The 19,047-nt window shown below is 51.2% G+C and overlaps 1 protein-coding gene across 1 annotated transcript; it reads right to left on the bottom strand.

Moving 5' to 3' along the window:
* Positions 1–181: 181 nt before the first annotated feature.
* LOC116955540 (calcium homeostasis modulator protein 6-like) lies at positions 182–17,832 on the bottom strand. The gene is made up of 4 exons (XM_032976674.2): positions 16,908–17,832; positions 14,673–14,864; positions 5,824–6,014; positions 182–4,381 (listed from the first exon to the last, which is right to left on the bottom strand). The coding sequence occupies exons 1-4, from the start codon at positions 17,313–17,315 to the stop codon at positions 4,069–4,071; spliced, it is 1,104 nt and encodes a 367-aa protein (XP_032832565.1). The 5' UTR covers positions 17,316–17,832; the 3' UTR covers positions 182–4,068.
* Between the last annotated feature and the right edge of the window lie 1,215 nt (positions 17,833–19,047).

Here is a 19,047-nt window from a genome sequence, read left to right as displayed (position 1 = left end):
GTCCAGTATTTAGCTGCTGCTGCTGCTGCACATTTCCACACGACGATAAGCCACCACTCCGTTGGGCTATCGTCTGCGATAGCCATGGCGCTTCTGAAAAATAGCTCAATAGCTCAGTGTGGCCTTACCTACTAAAATACAAATAGTAAACACACAAAAACCAAAGAGTAGTAAACACAAGTTAAAAAAATATTCTTTGTTTCTTTCGGTAAAGTCTCGTAGATAGAAAAACAACAATAAAAAATAAAGCGAATTTAAACAAAAAAGTGTTTTAAAAACTCCATTGCCCATCTCGGTCGCCTGCAATCCTCTTTCCGACTGCATGCAGAGCGCTCTCCCCTGCCTCCTTCCGTGCCCAACCTCCAAGGTGGTTACCCTTCACCCGGCCACTGAATTCCCAGCAACATTCGCAGGGCCAGAGGTTCCTCAAGTCAGCCCGAGTGGCTCACAGAGGTCACGGCAACACCCGGATAGCATGGACATCTATGCAGTTTAAAACAACAAAAACAAATAGTAGACTTAGAAATAAAATACGTTATCTTAAAACACTGAAACAAAAACTTCAATACATTTCACATTAAACATTGGGCTTCGTTTACTTCAGTGACGGATCTAAGTCCGTGGGGTTTCTGGTTCTATGTAAGTCCGTGGGGTTTCTGGTTCTATGTATGTCCGTGGGGTTTCTAATTCTATGTAAGTCTGTGGGGTTTCTGGTTCTATGTAAGTCTGTAGGGTTTCTGGTTCCATGTAAGTCTGTAGGGTTTCTGGTTCTATGTAAGTCTGTAGGGTTTCTGGTTCTATGTAAGTCTGTAGGGTTTCTGGTTCTATGTAAGTCTGTAGGGTTTCTAGTTCTATGTAAGTCTGTGTGGTTTCTAGTTCTATGTAAGTCTGTGGGGTTTCTGGTTCTATGTAAGTCTGTAGGGTTTCTGGTTCTATGCAAGTCTGTGGGGTTTCTGGTTCTATGTAAGTCCGTGGGGTTTCTGGTTCTATGTAAGTCTGTGGGGTTTCTAGTTCAATGTAAGTCCGTGGGGTTTCTGGTTCTATGTAAGTCTGTAGGGTTTCTGGTTCTATGTAAGTCCGTGGGGTTTCTCGTTCTATGTAAGTCTGTAGGGTTTCTGGTTCTATGTAAGTCCGTGGGATTTCTGGTTCTACGTAAGTCCGTGGGGTATCTAGTTCTATGTAAGTCTGTAGGGTTTCTGGTTCTATGTAAGTCCGTGGGGTTTCTGGTTCTACGTAAGTCTGTAGGGTTTCTGGTTCTATGTAAGTCTGTGGGGTTTCTGGTTCTATGTAAGTCCGTGGGGTTTCTGGTTCTATGTAAGTCTGTAGGGTTTCTGGTTCTATGTACGTCCGTGGGGTTTCTGGTTCTAGGTACGTCCGTGGGGTTTCTGGTTCTATGTAAGTCCGTGGGGTTTCTGGTTCTATGTAAGTCCGTGGGGTTTCTGGTTCTATGTAAGTCCGTGGGGTTTCTGGTTCTATGTAAGTCTGTAGGGTTTCTGGTTCTATGTAAGTCCGTGGGGTTTCTGGTTCTATGTAAGTCTCTGGGGTTTCTGGTTCTATGTAAGTCCGTGGGGTTTCTGGTTCTATGTAAGTCTGTAGGGTTTCTGGTTCTATGTAAGTCTGTGGGGTTTCTGGTTCTATGTAAGTCTGTAGGGTTTCTGGTTCTATGTAAGTCTCTGGGGTTTCTGGTTCTATGTAAGTCCGTGGGGTTTCTGGTTCTATGTAAGTCCGTGGGGTTTCTGGTTCTATGTAAGTCCGTGGGGTTTCTGGTTCTATGTAAGTCTGTAGGGTTTCTGGTTCTATGTAAGTCTGTGGGGTTTCTAGTTCTATGTAAGTCTGTAGGGTTTCTGGTTCTACGTAAGTCTGTAGGGTTTCTGGTTCTTCTGGTTCTACGTAAGTCTGTAGGGTTTCTGGTTCTATGTAAGTCCGTGGGGTTTCTGGTTCTATGTAAGTCTGTAGGGTTTCTGGTTCTATGTAAGTCTGTGGGGTTTCTGGTTCTATGTAAGTCTGTGGGGTTTCTGGTTCTATGTAAGTCCGTGGGGTTTCTGGTTCTATGTAAGTCCGTGGGGTTTCTGGTTCTATGTAAGTTTGTAGGGTTTCTGGTTCTATGTAAGTCCGTGGGGTTTCTGGTTCTATGTAAGTCTCTGGGGTTTCTGGTTCTATGTAAGTCCGTGGGGTTTCTGGTTCTATGTAAGTCTGTAGGGTTTCTGGTTCTATGTAAGTATGTGGGGTTTCTGGTTCTATGTAAGTCTGTCGGGTTTCTGGTTCTAAGTAAGTCTGTGGGGTTTCTGGTTCTATGTAGTCTGTAGGGTTTCTGGTTCTATGTAAGTCTCTGGGGTTTCTGGTTCTATGTAAGTCCGTAGGGTTTCTGGTTCTATGTAAGTCCGTGGGGTTTCTAGTTCTATGTAAGTCTGTAGGGTTTCTGGTTCTATGTAAGTCTGTGGGGTTTCTAGTTCTATGTAAGTCCGTAGGGTTTCTGGTTCTACGTAAGTCTGTAGGGTTTCTGGTTCTACGTAAGTCTGTAGGGTTTCTGGTTCTATGTAAGTCTCTGGGGTTTCTGGTTCTATGTAAGTCCGTGGGGTTTCTGGTTCTATGTAAGTCTGTAGGGTTTCTGGTTCTATGTAAGTCCGTGGGGTTTCTGGGTCTATGTAAGTATGTGGGGTTTCTGGTTCTATGTAAGTCTGTGGGGTTTCTGGTTCTATGTAAATCTGTAGGGTTTCTGGTTCTATGTAAGTCTGTGGGGTTTCTGGTTCTATGTAAGTCTGTGGGGTTTCTGGTTCTATGTAAGTCCGTGGGGTTTCTGGTTCTATGCAAGTCCATAGGGTTTCTGGTTCTATGTAAGTCTGTAGGGTTTCTGGTTCTATGTAAGTCCGTGGGGTTTCTGGTTCTATGTAAGTCTCTGGGGTTTCTGGTTCTATGTAAGTCCGTGGGGTTTCTGGTTCTATGTAAGTCTGTAGGGTTTCTGGTTCTATGTAAGTCTGTGGGGTTTCTGGTTCTATGTAAGTCTGTAGGGTTTCTGGTTCTATGTAAGTCTGTGGGGTTTCTGGTTATATGTAGTCTGTAGGGTTTCTGGTTCTATGTAAGTCTCTGGGGTTTATGGTTCTATGTAAGTCCGTAGGGTTTCTGGTTCTATGTAAGTCCGTGGGGTTTCTAGTTCTATGTAAGTCTGTAGGGTTTCTGGTTCTATGTAAGTCTGTGGGGTTTCTAGTTCTATGTAAGTCTGTAGGGTTTCTGGTTCTATGTAAGTCTGTGAGGTTTCTAGTTCTATGTAAGTCTGTAGGGTTTCTGGTTCTACGTAAGTCTGTAGGGTTTCTGGTTCTATGTAAGTCTCTGGGGTTTCTGGTTCTATGTAAGTCCGTGGGGTTTCTGGTTGTATGTAAGTCCGTGGGGTTTCTGGTTCTATGTAAGTCTGTGGGGTTTCTGGTTCTATGTAAGTCTGTGGGGTTTCTGGTTCTATGTAAGTCCGTGGGGTTTCTGGTTCTATGCAAGTCCGTGGGGTTTCTAGTTCTATGTAAGTCTGTGGGGTTTCTGGTTCTATGTAAGCCGTGGGGTTTCTGGTTCTATGTATGTCCGTGGGGTTTCTAGTTCTATGTAAGTCCGTGGGGTTTCTGGTTCTATGTAAGTCCGTGGGGTTTCTGGTTCTATGTAAGTCTGTGGGGTTTCTGGTTCTATGTATGTCCGTGGAGTTTCTGGTTCTATGTAAGTCCGTGGGGTTTCTGGTTCTATGTAAGTCTGTGGGGTTTCTGGTTCTATGTAAGTCCGTGGAGTTTCTAGTTCTATGTAAGTCTGTGGGGTTTCTGGTTCTATGTAAGTCTGTGGGGTTTCTGGTTCTATGTAAGTGCGTGGAGTTTCTAGTTCTATGTAAGTCTGTGGGGTTTCGGGTTCTATGTAAGTCCGTGGAGTTTCTGGTTCTATGTAAGTCCGTGGGGTTTCTGGTTCTATGTAAGTCCGTGGGGTTTCTGGTTCTATGTAAGTCCGTGGGGTTTCTGGTTCTATGTAAGTCCGTGGGGTTTCTGGTTCTATGTAAGTCGTCCCCCTCGTCGCTTCGTCTTCACGCTCCTCCTCGTCGGCTCAAATGTTTGTGGCTTTGCCGTTGAGTGGCTCCGTCTCGCTGTCCACCGAGAGGGCGTCTCTGAGCCGGAGGAGCCGCGTGCCGTCCACGAACGCCAGCGAGGGTTCGATCTCCCCCTCGGGCGAGGCCACGCCGCCCGCCGCACCCTCCTTCCCCGCCGGCAGCTGGGCGCCCTTCTGCGCCCAGCTGTCCAGGGTGCTGTAGCGCAGCGGCTGCCCCTCGTGGAAGACGTAGAGGCGCGACGCGGATTTCCAGTCGTCGATGCTGGGGTTCGACGCCAAGGGGCTACCCCCCGCATCTCTCTGGAAGAACCTGGGAAGAGGCGATTGCGTGGTGGATCATGATGGTGGTTGTGGTGGTTGTGGTGGTTGTGGTGGTGATGGTGGCGAGGAGCGGCGGTGTAGCGGTTAGCGCACTGCATTACGAACCCGGCGACCCGAGTTCGATTCCCGCTCACGGCCAACACCGGTGACGATTATCTGAACCGGTCCTGGGCCTCCCCTACGTTGTCTCAGCCTCAAATGAGTACCTGGTGCAGTGTGTAGTAAACATCACGACTGGGGAGGCAAAGGCGGCCGGGTGTGGTGCTGGCCACCCACCTCCTCGCGTGCCATTCTGACCTTTTTAGGTGCTCGCTAACAGCACTTGCTCCAACGGTCTGTTAAGGCTACACGGGGGATCTTTGTCTTTGCTGGTGATGGTTGTGGTGAATCCCAGCCTGGGCATTATCAATCCGTATTCACACGAAGCACAATGTGTGCGTGTGATCAGAGCACTCAAGATTATAAAATAAAAAATGAGACGGCAAGAAGTGTTTTATCCCCACGGGGGTGGCCGGGTGGCACAGAGGTCCTGCGACCGACGTCATGGGGAGGGCCTTCATCCAGCAGTGGCTACGAGATGTTAACGCCCTCGCCTGGTATGCAGGAGGTCGTAGGTTCAATACCGACCCTCACGCCAACTGCTGTATATTTGGAGTTTGTATGTTTCTCTCTCCCAGTGGTCGTGTGGATTTTTCTCCGGGTCCTCCGGCTTTTCCTCTCCACATTTAGAATCATGTAGAAAAGTTCCCATTTGTGGACGTGTATATTTAATAAAGGTTAGGTTTAGTAGTATTCTATGGGTGGAGCAGTGGCGTACAAACGTGCATTCAGAGAATTTGGCTACTGCTGTACATCTCCACACGAAGGTGTGCCACTTGGTTGAGCTATCATTTGTGGCCCAAGTCGCTTCTGACAAAGAGCACCATAGCCTCGGTGGGCCTTAACTGGTAAAATAAAAATAGTTGTTGTTAAATAGTTGTCATGGATAGACAAAGAGAAGTAGATGTATACGATGATGATGACGAGATATACACTGATTGGTGATAGGACTCGGTCACATTGCGTGCGTTCATGTCGTGCGTGTGGGATTTTGGTTTCGTCTCTGGATGATATTTAGATTCAAGTGCTGAGATTAGACGTCTCTTGGGTGTTGGTCTGGTATTACTGATCGGTGTGCTACGTTAACGGAATTACGAGCCTGTATCCTGCTGGCGAGATCCACGAACGAAGAACGAGAATCAGGAATCATCGTACTATCTCATTCCTACAGCCTGCTTACGTTGGGAAACAAAAAAAAAACACACACGCACACTCTGCAGAGCAGTGGGAGAACATACGGAGAGCCCAAGTCGGGAATCGAACCTAGGCCCCTTCTTGCCATGCGGCGAAAACGTGAACCAGCCGGCGACGAAGGCCGCCCCTTCCCGTTACCTGTCCACGTTCTTCGAGGCGAGCTCTCTGGAGTGCTCCGATGCCCGCTTCTGAAAGAGCTCTCCCTCCGCCTCGATGTACCCCCGCCAGTACTGCAGGTGCAGGTAGCTGACGGGCGCCGTGCAGTACGCCAGGCAGTTGCAGCTCATCGCGAGCACGACGGCCGTGGCCAGCAAGAACCAGCCCCAGAGCTAAGCGCGCACATCAAAGAGGGGGGGGGGGGGGGGGGGGCAAGTCTCGCGTCACGTTTACCGTCGCTGCCGCCGTCGTCATTTGGTGCGTCTCAAGCACGGCGGGGGTACGAATGTCATCTTATATTGATATAAATTTACAAGGGTTATGAGTGGTACAATGAGGGCAGCTGAAAGTGATATGGTGAACGGGGACGGGGGTATGGGGAGGGAGGCTAGTGGGTGTGGGAATTACAGTGGGTGCCTAAGGCCACCGAGGTGAGGCGGGTCTTGAGCGAGGAGCGGAAACTCGACACGGAGGGTGCTCGCTTGTTGTGGAGGGGAAGTTTGTTCCAGTGCAAGGGGGCACGTGTTGGCAAAAGAAGTGTAAACGGGATTGGGCACAAGGAGTAGTGGGAGAGATTGAGAGCGGAGCAGACGGGAGGGGACATACAACGAGATGAGGGAAGCGAGGTACGGTGGGGCAAGGCCATGAAGAGATTTAAATACTCGCGTAAGGACCTTGAACAGACACCGGGAGTAGAATCGTCAGGTTTGCAATTGGGGTGGGCGGCGGCGGTGGTGGTGGTGGTGGGGATAAAACATTGAAACAACAAAACAGAGGGTTTACGTTTCAACGGCACATTCGGCTAGGCGTGAAGGATCCTGAAGTACAATCAGGCCAACTTGACGCCATCATAAGAACTTCACGAACTAGACTCATTGCTGATATTGTACACTGTGCTGCTGATGCTGCCGCTGGTGGTGTTAATTAGCCATGTGAGATTCCATTGACACGCGCCGTGACCTCTAATTAACCGGTGGCCCGTTGGGATTCGTCGTCTCTCGAGGTTTATTTGCGCAGGTTTAATTCTAATACTTTACCGTCAGGAAGATACATTTACCCCCCCCCCCCCCCCCCCAGCTACTAGAGACAACAACCGAGGGCGGGTTTTAAGCGAGGGGGGTAAAATATGAGAGCCAACGAAAGTCCCCGTCAATTGGGAGATCGCCCCTCAACTGCAAACGCCTGGGGTGAGGCTTTCTTGGGGGAAACAAAAGAGCGCAGTGACAATGTCAACTACTGTCCCTCCTCTGCCACTGCCACGACTTGGTTGGGTTTCCTTGGTAAACTGGCAGTGACTCCAGATGCGGTTAACCGCGGTTTCCTGCGGAGCTGCGTGCGATAGCGAAAAGCCTCTGCAAAACAAAACGCACAAAACACGAACACGCAAGCCCCCCCCCCCCGCCACCAACTTCCTTGTTTTGCTTCCTCATACCCCCCCCCCCCCCTTCTGTTCTTGTTTTATAACTTTCCCGGGCCCGGCTTCTGGGGAAACCTACTTCTCTTTTCAAGATCTCAGAATTAATGGCATATCCCCCCCCCCCCACCTGCACTCGTGACGGTTCTGTTATTCGCCGTGTTGTGTTTGGCCTACTCTTTCACGCGAGCCTCACGTCCTGAAAGAGGTGGGAGCACACACGCTTTGCCCCCAGACCGCTGCAACCTCTCCAAGATCACACAGGTCCGACGGTTCACCCAGCCGCCCCGCTGGCAACATGAACCCAACAAAAACCCAGTTTTCATCCGCTCGGTCTCCTCAGTGGAGTCCTCAGCGGAGTCCTCTCCTTCTGCTCCTCTGCCAGGCACTCTGTCGTGGTTATATTAGCATCGTCCTTGGATGCCAATTAAATACACGCGCAATGTCATTGTTAGATTAGGAAGTATTGGCCATGCACCGGTGCACCATGACACACCAGTCCTGATAACACAGTCTGAAATCTAAATTTGTATCAGAAAATCTGTTTTATTCGCCTTTAATAGACCCTGTCGCAAAATTTGACGCGATTCGAAGGTTTATTTAGTCTACTGAGACTTGCTTAACAATGTCAATATTTTTTCTTCTTGGTTCTTTCGGTAAAGTCACGTAGAATGAGAATAAAACAATAACACAACTTAAGACAATAAAATTCTCACGACGTGTCAATATTGACCGTCGATTTGGGTCCGAGGTCACGCGATTTTTGGGGCCGATCAAGAGGGCGAGCGCCTGTAGTAGCAGCAGCAGCAGCTTCCTTGCGTTGCCTTATGAGCCTGAGGTGGGACTGGAGCATCGTCATCTTCGTAGTCTTGAACCGCCGATGGATAGTAAGGCAGGAGAGCATTGGGATCGTGTTGTACTTCTTCTGAATGTCTTAGGGTTCGGGTTAGGAACCGTGCGACCAAGACTAGGGCAGGGAAAATCTGTTGAGGGCACGAGGAATCAAAACATGGAGCAGCCAATAGTCACAAGGCTGGGTGCTGCGATAGGGCAACAGACTGTGAAGCTTCCTCGTGTTCAGCCGCTCGTATAAACGTTCCGTCTTACGACTGCTTCGACATCGCGAGAACCGATGTTGACGCACCACCACCACCACCACTGCCCCGCAAGATTTTCTGAGTGGCGTTGCGAATCGTGGGAACATAAAAAATCACCGCTAAAATTGCGTTGTTGTTTTTTTTAAAAACCATGCACCACCGGTGTACCGCCAATTAGGATCCTTGAATACAGTAGCTGAGTGGACAGGGTGGACCGCCTACACCGCACACCGGCCCAGAGACCCAAAACTCGATGGGGCCAGGAGCCAGCAGCAAGCTCACAGCCGTAACACGCCAGAGTGAACACATTCCTTGAACTGAGCAAGGTTACTAAAACGTTTGGCGAGAAGGGACAGTGATGATGACGATGATGAGTGGAGGGGATTCCAAGTGGAGCAGTGCGAGGAAAGAAGCAGAATGCAAAGTGGGGGTGGTGACCTGCAATGCGGTGGGTGAGTTGTTGTGACCTGCAGTGCGGTGGGTGAGTGGGTGAGTTGTTGTGATCTGCAGTGCGGTGGGTGAGTGGGTGAGTTGTTGTGACCTGCAGTGCGGTGGGTGAGTGGGTGAGTTGTTGTGACCTGCAGTGTGGTGGGTGAGTGGGTGAGTTGTTGTGACCTGCAGTGTGGTGGGTCAGTGGGTGAGTTGTTGTGACCTGCAGTGCAGTGGGTGAGTGGGTGAGTTGTTGTGACCTGCAGTGTGGTGGGTCAGTGGGTGAGTTGTTGTGACCTGCAGTGCGGTGAGTGAGTGGGTGAGTTGTTGTGACCTGCAGTGCGGTGGGTGAGTGGGTGAGTTGTTGTGATCTGCAGTGCGGTGGGTGAGTGGGTGAGTTGTTGTGACCTGCAGTGCGGTGGGTGAGTGGATGAGTTGTTGTGACCTACAGTGCGGTGGGTGAGTGGGTGAGTTGTTGTGACCTGCAGTGTGGTGGGTCAGTGGGTGAGTTGTTGTGACCTGCAGTGCAGTGGGTGAGTGGGTGAGTTGTTGTGACCTGCAGTGTGGTGGGTCAGTGGGTGAGTTGTTGTGACCTGCAGTGCGGTGAGTGAGTGGGTGAGTTGTTGTGACCTGCAGTGTGCTGGGTGAGTGGGTGAGTTGTTGTGACCTGCAGTGCAGTGTGGTGAGTGGGTGAGTGGTTGTGACCTGCAGTGTGCTGGGTGAGTGGGTGAGTTGTTGTGACCTGCAGTGCGGTGGGTGAGTGGGTGAGTTGTTGTGACCTGCAGTGCGGTGGGTGAGTGGGTGAGTTGTTGTGACCTGCAGTGCGGTGAGTGAGTGGGTGAGTTGTTGTGACCTGCAGTGCAGTGGGTGAGTGGGTGAGTTGTTGTGACCTGCAGTGCGGTGAGTGAGTGGGTGAGTTGTTGTGACCTGCAGTGTGCTGGGTGAGTGGGTGAGTTGTTGTGACCTGCAGTGCGGTGGGTGAGTGGGTGAGTTGTTGTGACCTGCAGTGCAGTGTGGTGAGTGGGTGAGTTGTTGTGACCTGCAGTGCAGTGGGTGAGTGGGTGAGTTGTTGTGATCTGCAGTGCAGTGAGTGAGTGGGTGAGTTGTTGTGACCTGCAGTGCAGTGGGTGAGTGGGTGAGTTGTTGTGACCTGCAGTGTGCTGGGTGAGTTGTTGTGACCTGCAGTGCAGTGGGTGAGTGGGTGAGTTGTTGTGACCTGCAGTGCAGTGTGGTGAGTGGGTGAGTTGTTATGACCTGCAGTGCGGTGAGTGAGTGGGGGAGTTGTTGTGACCTGCAGTGCAGTGAGTGAGTGGGTGAGTTGTTGTGATCTGCAGTGCGGTGGGTGAGTGGGTGAGTTGTTGTGACCTGCAGTGCAGTGAGTGAGTGGGTGAGTTCTTGTGACCTGCAGTGCGGTGGGTGAGTGGGTGAGTTGTTGTGACCTGCAGTGCAGTGGGTGAGTTGTTGTGACCTGTAGTGCAGTGAGTGAGTGGGTGAGTTGTTGTGATCTGCAGTGCAGTGAGTGAGTGGGTGAGTTGTTGTGATCTGCAGTGCAGTGAGTGAGTGGGTGAGTTGTTGTGACCTGCAGTGCAGTGAGTGAGTGGGTGAGTTGTTGTGACCTGCAGTGCGGTGGGTGAGTGGGTGAGTTGTTGTGACCTGCAGTGCGGTGGGTGAGTGGGTGAGTTGTTGTGACCTGCAGTGTGCTGGGTGAGTGGGTGAGTTGTTGTGACCTGCAGTGCAGTGAGTGAGTGGGTGAGTTGTTGTGACCTGCAGTGCAGTGGGTGAGTGGGTGAGTTGTTGTGACCTGCAGTGCGGTGGGTGAGTGGGTGAGTTGTAGTGACCTGCAGTGCAGTGAGTGAGTGGGTGAGTTGTTGTGACCTGCAGTGCGGTGGGTGAGTGGGTGAGTTGTAGTGACCTGCAGTGTGGTGGGTGAGTGGGTGAGTTGTTGTGACCTGCAGTGTGCTGGGTGAGTGGGTGAGTTGTTGTGACCTGCAGTGTGGTGGGTGAGTTGTTGTGACCTGCAGTGCAGTGGGGTGAGTGAGTGGGTGTGTTGTTGTGACCTGCAGTGCAGTGGGTGAGTGGGTGAGTTGTTGTGACCTGCAGTGCAGTGGGTGAGTGGGTGAGTTGTAGTGACCTGCAGTGCGGTGGGTGAGTGGGTGAGTTTTTGTGACCTGCAGTGCGGTGGGTGAGTGGGTGAGTTGTTGTGACCTGCAGTGTGCTGGGTGAGTGGATGAGTTGTTGTGACCTGCAGTGCAGTGAGTGAGTGGGTGAGTTGTTGTGACCTGCAGTGCGGTGGGTGAGTGGGTGAGTTGTTGTGACCTGCAGTGTGGTGGGTGAGTGGGTGAGTTGTTGTGACCTGCAGTGTGCTGGGTGAGTGGGTGAGTTGTTGTGACCTGCAGTGCAGTGGGTGAGTGGGTGAGTTATTGTGACCTGCAGTGCGGTGAGTGAGTGGGTGAGTTGTTGTGACCTGCAGTGTAGTTGGTGAGTGAGTGAGTTGTTGTGACCTGCAGTGCAGTGTGGTGAGTGGGTGAGTTGTTGTGACCTGCAGTGTGGTGGGTGAGTGGGTGAGTTGTTGTGACCTGCAGTGCAGTGTGGTGAGTGGGTGAGTTGTTATGACCTGCAGTGCGGTGAGTGAGTGGGGGAGTTGTTGTGACCTGCAGTGCAGTGAGTGAGTGGGTGAGTTGTTGTGATCTGCAGTGCGGTGGGTGAGTGGGTGAGTTGTTGTGACCTGCAGTGCAGTGAGTGAGTGGGTGAGTTGTTGTGACCTGCAGTGCGGTGGGTGAGTGGGTGAGTTGTTGTGACCTGCAGTGCAGTGGGTGAGTTGTTGTGACCTGTAGTGCAGTGAGTGAGTGGGTGAGTTGTTGTGATCTGCAGTGCAGTGAGTGAGTGGGTGAGTTGTTGTGATCTGCAGTGCAGTGAGTGAGTGGGTGAGTTGTTGTGACCTGCAGTGCAGTGAGTGAGTGGGTGAGTTGTTGTGACCTGCAGTGCGGTGGGTGAGTGGGTGAGTTGTTGTGACCTGCAGTGCGGTGGGTGAGTGGGTGAGTTGTTGTGACCTGCAGTGTGCTGGGTGAGTGGGTGAGTTGTTGTGACCTGCAGTGCAGTGAGTGAGTGGGTGAGTTGTTGTGACCTGCAGTGCAGTGGGTGAGTGGGTGAGTTGTTGTGACCTGCAGTGCGGTGGGTGAGTGGGTGAGTTGTTGTGACCTGCAGTGCGGTGGGTGAGTGGGTGAGTTGTAGTGACCTGCAGTGCAGTGAGTGAGTGGGTGAGTTGTAGTGACCTGCAGTGCGGTGGGTGAGTGGGTGAGTTGTAGTGACCTGCAGTGCAGTGAGTGAGTGGGTGAGTTGTTGTGACCTGCAGTGCGGTGGGTGAGTGGGTGAGTTGTAGTGACCTGCAGTGTGGTGGGTGAGTGGGTGAGTTGTTGTGACCTGCAGTGTGCTGGGTGAGTGGGTGAGTTGTTGTGACCTGCAGTGTGGTGGGTGAGTGGGTGAGTTGTTGTGACCTGCAGTGCAGTGGGGTGAGTGAGTGGATGTGTTGTTGTGACCTGCAGTGCAGTGGGTGAGTGGGTGAGTTGTAGTGACCTGCAGTGCAGTGTTGTGAGTGGGTGAGTTGTTGTGACCTGCAGTGCGGTGGGTGAGTGGGTGAGTTTTTGTGACCAGCAGTGCGGTGGGTTACTGGGTGAGTTGTTGTGACCTGCAGTGTGCTGGGTGAGTGGATGAGTTGTTGTGACCTGCAGTGCAGTGAGTGAGTGGGTGAGTTGTTGTGACCTGCAGTGCCGTGGGTGAGTGGGTGAGTTGTTGTGACCTGCAGTGTGGTGGGTGACCACAGTATGGATGAGATGAGTCAGTCTGGTTGACCAAGTCCAGAATATTTATTACGGGCAGTCCTCGACTTATGAATAATATTGGTTGTGAAAGCCTACTACATGTTAGTTGACAAGTTGTTCCTGGGAATATTTAATCAGTCGGAGCACAACAATGCACTGCCATTAAATGCCCATACGGTTAGTGTCATGAAATGTGTTATGGTTGAACAAAAAGGGAAGCATTGTTAAACTCATAAGTAGAAATATTGTACATGTTCGTAAGCGTGGGCGGTGTTCGTGAGTGCGGGTGTTCGTAAGTCGAGGTCTGCTTGCATATCTGCTTGTCAATCCACTGCTGGATGAAGGCCTACTCACCCCATACTTCACCCATGCTGTTCAGTGTGGGTTTGTGAAATGCCAAAAACAATTGAGTGGGTTAGTTGCACTGTGTCATGAACCCAGCGATCCGAGTGAGATTCCTGCTTACGGCCAATACCAGGGACGATTATGTGAACTTGGTGCGATGTGTAAATATCACTGCAAGGGAGACAAAGGTGGCCAGGCGTGGTGTTGGCCACCCGCCACCTTCGTGTGCTTGCTAACAGCACTTGCCCCAACTGTGTGTTGATCTTATATGGGGGATCTTTGTAAATTTTTTCGTGAAATGCAAAACTCCGGGTGTAATTGGGGTTCTCACCAGTTTGTCTAAGTAAGTCCATGGGTCTCTATGGAATCATCAGAATTTTAATTTATACTGGAGGAATCCGATGAGCTATAAAGCTCTTTTTCACAGATGCTCAGTAGGGGCGGATGAGATCGTTACAACAGCAAACAGTACAAATACACGATCATAGTGCAAAGTACAAATACACGATCATAGTGCAACGTACAAGAATGGCAAACAAATCTCCCACACGCATAAAAAATAAAACTGAACCATCTCCATCTATGGGTTTACTATGTAGGGTGGTGGAGGAGGGCACGGTAGGGCAGCGGTGGCGGCAAGGTCAGGTTCAAGCATCACTACCACCGGGATGGGAGCCATGGGCAAGAATTTAACTTGAAACTCAGAGCTCGGGTTTTGACAGCGCAGTCCACAAATCGCTGCGCCTTTGTCGCGCGACAGAGGCGATGTCGACACACGCCGCGTGACGCGTGACCTGAAAGCCCTGCACCGCTCCCCACACGGGACAAGTCGGGACAACGTTCAGCACCCACGCCCTGGCTCACAAAAATGAGCCATCATTTGTGTTGGCCAGGTCACTTCGGAAATAAGAGCTACATAGCTCAGTGGGCCTTACCTGGTAAAAATAAAACAGTTTAGTTTTCAAAGCCCCTCTGTAGTCAACAGAGCGTCGGGGCAATGGCGTTAGGTCAGAGGTCAGAGGTTAGGGACGCAGAGCCAGCACCGCAGAGATCCCCGTGCTCTCAAACGTGGCGAGTTGATGGCCTCGCCAGTGTGAGGAGACATCGAGGCCAATCGACTCACACGGAGAGCCGCGCGGAGGGCGGCCGAGCTCGGCTCGGCGAGAGGTGCCGATGGATTCTTTGTCTCGTGATGAGGCGACGCCGATAGCGCGACCGAGATAACATTGGGGAAATGCGACAACCATTCCTGTTTGTGTTTGGGTCGGGGCATTTAGTGGTAGTGGTGGTGGTTTAATGCCAACATTCCTGTTGTGAACTCTCCACCACCCGACACAATTGTACGCTTTTCACAACAGGTATCATTCACATGAGCGTACGGACAATGCATCAATCAGGTCGTCCTTCTTCTCACCTGCTCCTCCCTTCCTCCTTCCTACCCCTCACCCCCTCCTTACCCTCTCTTCCTCCCCCTTCTCCTTCCCTTCCTCCTACTTCCTCCTCGTGCCTCTCGGCCTGCGGCGAGCTCTGCTGGGTGACGGGCTGGAGACTCTCGTGGGCCGCTGCCCCTCAAACTCTGTGCTCTAGACGCAGGGTTAACGAACGAGCATGCTGGCATCAAGAGCACCACGTGGCTTAAACCAAAACACAAATACGGACCGTTATATACTCGCGACAAAACACCCACGTGTCAAGGTAACAACAACAACAACACTCGCCCCCGCTCACCTGAGATTGGATCGCCAGCTGCCTCAAGATCTGGTCGCTCGAAGACGCAGAGATGCCGTCCGGCCTCCGGCACGGCAGGGCCGCCAGTATCGGCGCCAGCTGCGAATGATTCATCTTGGCCAGAGGCTCGGGCAGGTGGGAGAGGCCGTCCGCCACCGTCGGCAGCCACCCTCCCAGGAAGCCGTTCTTTACCTGCGTCGAGTAAGCAACAACAGCGTATGCCACAAACCACCAGCGATAATCAGTTAGCTGCTGGTGGTTGTTGTTGTTGTTGTTGTTGTTGTTTACTCTGGGAAAGCCTTGTCACGTGGTACAAACAACTCCCAAAGGGAAGATACAGGATGCTTCAAAAAAGTGTTAACGCGTATATCGGACTATCGTTGTTAATGCAAAAAGAACGGATAATACAATGATAATAAACGTCATGTTAATAGCTTCAAAAAGTCAAAGAGTCTCCACTTGTTCGCCATCATTTTCAACATATGCCTGGAATCTTCTCCAGAACCCAGAGTCACATTTCTCGTCGTATTGTTGCAAATTCTAAGAAGCGTTAAAATGTCTTTGAAGCACCTTGTACATTGGGCAGGGTGTGGTCAACCTGCAGAGCTTCACATAAATAGGGACACCACCACCCCCCCACTAGCCCACCACCCCCCCCCCATCACCATAACATGTTATGAGTGCTCCGTGTTGTCCCAGAGATACGCTGCTGCTTGTATAAAGAATAGCGAATAGATTTTGATTTAAAGCTTTCGCGACTGCAGGGATTCATATTCTTGGTTCTTTCGGTAAAGTCACGTACAAGGGAAACAATAAAATAATAAAAAATTAAAACAATAAAATTCTCACGACGTTTCAACTGCAACACAAGCAATCATCATCAGGTGTGAAAACCACAGCAAGGAAATTTGAAAAAAGTGGCGGTTTTTTTCTTATTTTCTTGCTGTGGTTTTCACACCTGATGATGATTGCGTGTGTTGCAGTCGAAACGTCGTGAGAATTTTATTGTTATATATTTTTTATTATTGTATTGTTTCCCTTCTACGTGACTTTACCGAAAGAACCAAGAATAATAGTGAATAGTATTAATCGGGGCGGCTGCTGGAATAGAACCGTGTCCCTCTCTCTCTGCAACAAGCGGGGAACGCGCTCCCGGTGACGCCACTGCCTCGTCCAGGTAGAGTTTGACCCGGACAGTCCAGGAACGGACATCGGTAAACAACAAAAACTAAACCGGTTTTTTTTTCTATTTCACCAGGTAAGGTCCGCTGAGTTGTCGAGCTTTTTTTGAGAAGCGACCTGGCTATCGCGAATGATAGCTCAACCAAATTGTATATCGTGTGGACATTTATAGCAGACAAATACTCTAAACGCGTGATGTTGATTCCAAGTGTGGAGGGGAAAACAACCCGGAGTGCACGTGAGGAAAGATCCACGCCACCACGGGGAGAGAGACACGCAAACTCCAAATATACAGCAGCAGCAGCAGGCGTCGGGATAGAACCCACGACGTCCTGCATACCAGGCGACGTAGTTAACATCTCCTAGGCACCGTGATGATGATGAGAGAGAGACACGCAAACTCCAAATATACAGCAGCAGCAGCAGGCGTCGGGATAGAACCCACGACGTCCTGCATACCAGGCGACGTAGTTAACATCTCCTAGGCACCGTGATGATGATGAGAGAGAGACACGCAAACTCCAAATATACAGCAGCAGCAGGCGTCGGGATCGAACCCACGACGTCCTGCATACCAGACGAGGTAGTTAACATCTCCTAGTCACCGTGATGTTGATGATGAGAGAGACACGCAAACTCCAAATATACAGCAGCAGGCGTCGGGATCAAACCCACGCCCTCCTGTATACCAGGCGACGTAGTTAACATCTCCTAGCCACCGTGATGATGATGAGAGAGAGACACGCAAACACCAAATATACAGCAGCAGCAGGCGTCAGGATCGAACCCACGACGTCCTGCATACCAGGCGAGGTAGCTAACATCTCCTAGCCACCGCGGCGATCCTGTTGGGGTGACAAGCAAGGGCAAGGGAGTCGAATTCGTACCGAAGTGTGGAACTTTGCCCACAGGTACCTCGTGACGACTGAGAAACATACCCGGGTTTGGCGTGCAGAAAATGTGATGAATCCCCAACCCACCACCGCCCCCCCCCCCAACCGAACACGGCGACACTGAACGCTCCGCACAGACGACGCGTGCCGTGCCACCGACCTGCGTGGCGTAGGGGCTCACTCCGCACACGTAGTAGCTGCCGTCAAACAGCGCCACGAGCAGCCAAGCGACTGGTGCCACGATAGCCCTGCCCGTGACCGACAGCAAAATCCGCAGGAACCTCCGCAGGCCGCCGAAGCCACGGACGGGCCTGAAGGAGCAGCAGCCGGTCACCAGCTTCCACGTCCTCGCGTTGGCCGTGTAGCCCATGGCGAGCAGGACGAGGGCCGGCACGAGCAGCGAGGTGGAGGCGTAGATCTGGCTGACGCCGGGCGAGCAGGGGCACTTGAAAGTGGCGCTCTGGTAGATCTGCTCGAAGGATCCGGTCAGCACGGCCACCGCGCTGTTCCCGAGCACGGCCTTTTGAGCCTTCGCGAATTTCATTGCGGTCACAAAGCTCTGAGCCATGGCTGCGGTGATGATTATCTGTGATGGTGGTGTTGTTGGTGTTGGTGGGTTAGGGAGCTTTTGACGATGTCGAAATCGATGATGGCGCGCGCTGGCGGCGGGGGGTACCACGGGTTGGAGTTTGAAATCGCGGAGCGGGCCGCCGTTGAGGTTCAGCTCTCGGTGAAGATGGTTCAGCTCTCGGTGAAGATGGTTCAGCTCTCGGTGAAGAGGGTTCAGCTCTCGGTGAAGATGGTTCAGCTCTCGGTGAAGATGGTTCAGCTCTCGGTGAAGATGGATCAGCTCTCGGTGAAGATGGTTCAGCTCTCGGTGAAGATGGTTCGTTGTGTCCGCGCTAGGGGTTGCAAGAGCCACAACATCGGAAGATTGTTTTCAGAGAAGTCTTCGACGAGAATAAAAGATGAGGGGTGCGCGCGCGCGCGCGTGTGCGCGCGCGCGAGATAAGATCCAGAATATTTGCGAGAGAGAGAGGAGGAGGAAGTGTTTGACCGTGTTAGGAATTGTTTAGCCGAGGGGAAATTTATTTAAGCGCCACTATGCGGGCAGGTGTATGATGCAGGCAGGTGTATGATGTCCGGCAGGTGTATGATGCAGGCAGGTGTATGATGTCCAGCAGGTGTATGATGCAGGCAGGTGTACGATGCAGGCAGGTGTATGATGTCCGGCAGGTGTATGATGCAGGCAGGTGTATGATGAGTAGGTGTATGCAGTCCGGTAGGTGAATGATGCAGCAGGTGTATGATGCAGGCAGGTGTATGATGCAGCAGGTGTATGATGAGTAGGTGTATGATGCAGGCAGGTGTATGATGCAGGTAGGTGTATGATGAGTAGGTGTATGATGCAGCAGGTGTATGATGAGTAGGTGTATGATGCAGGCAGGTGTATGATGAGTAGGTGTATGATGAGTAGGTGTATGATGAGTAGGTGTATGATGAGTAGGCGTATGATGAGTAGGTGTATGATGAGTAGGTGTATGATGAGTAGGTGTATGATGAGTAGGTGTATGATGCAGCAGGTGTATGATGAGTAGGTGTATGATGCAGGTAGGTGTATGATGAGTAGGTGTATGATGCAGCAGGTGTATGATGAGTAGGTGTATGATGCAGCAGGTGTATGATGCAGCAGGTGTATGATGCAGCAGGTGTATGATGCAGCAGGTGTATGATGAGTAGGTGTATGATGCAGGTAGGTGTATGATGAGTAGGTGTATGATGCAGCAGGTGTATGATGCAGCAGGTGTATGATGCAGCAGGTGTATGATGAGTAGGTGTATGATGAGTAGGTGTATGATGAGTAGGTGTATGATGCAGCAGGTGTATGATGCAGGTAGGTGTATGATGAGTAGGTGTATGATGCAGCAGGTGTATGATGCAGCAGGTGTATGATGCAGCAGGTGTATGATGAGTAGGTGTATGATGCAGCAGGTGTATGATGAGTAGGTGTATGATGCAGCAGGTGAATGCAGTCCGGCAGGTTTTGTTCGAGTGGCTGAGTCCAGCAGAGATGAACAGCGGCGCGTGGGCGGCTCGCGGCGATGATTTATGTAACGATGAGCGGTGAGGAGGTGAGGTGGCACTTTCCCAAGCTTCAGTATGTGTGGTGTGTGTGGTGTGTGTGTGGTGTGGTGTGTGTTGTGTGTGTGGTGTGTGTTGTGTGTGTGTTGTGTTGCGTGGTGTGTGTGGTGTGTGCGGTGTGTGTGTGGTGTTGTGTGTGGTGTGTGGTTTGTGTGTGG

This window comes from Petromyzon marinus, chromosome 60, assembly GCF_048934315.1.
Source record: "Petromyzon marinus isolate PM22_M1 ecotype Great Lakes invasive population chromosome 60, UKy_Petmar_22M1.pri1.0, whole genome shotgun sequence".
In the NCBI taxonomy this organism is placed as follows: Eukaryota; Metazoa; Chordata; class Hyperoartia; order Petromyzontiformes; family Petromyzontidae; genus Petromyzon; species Petromyzon marinus.
This window is presented reverse-complemented; position numbering and strand designations above follow the sequence as displayed.

Bases quoted from the DNA above. Each gene is read 5' to 3' on its own strand.
- LOC116955540 (XM_032976674.2), bottom strand. From the start codon at position 17,315: ATGGCTCAGAGCTTTGTGACCGCAATGAAATTCGCGAAGGCTCAAAAG. The intron at 6,015-14,672 runs GTGAGCGGGGGC...GTGCGCGCTTAG, and splicing joins AGCTGGCGATCCAATCTCAG to CTCTGGGGCTGGTTCTTGCT. The intron at 4,382-5,823 runs GTAACGGGAAGG...GCCTCTTCCCAG, and splicing joins GCCTCGAAGAACGTGGACAG to GTTCTTCCAGAGAGATGCGG.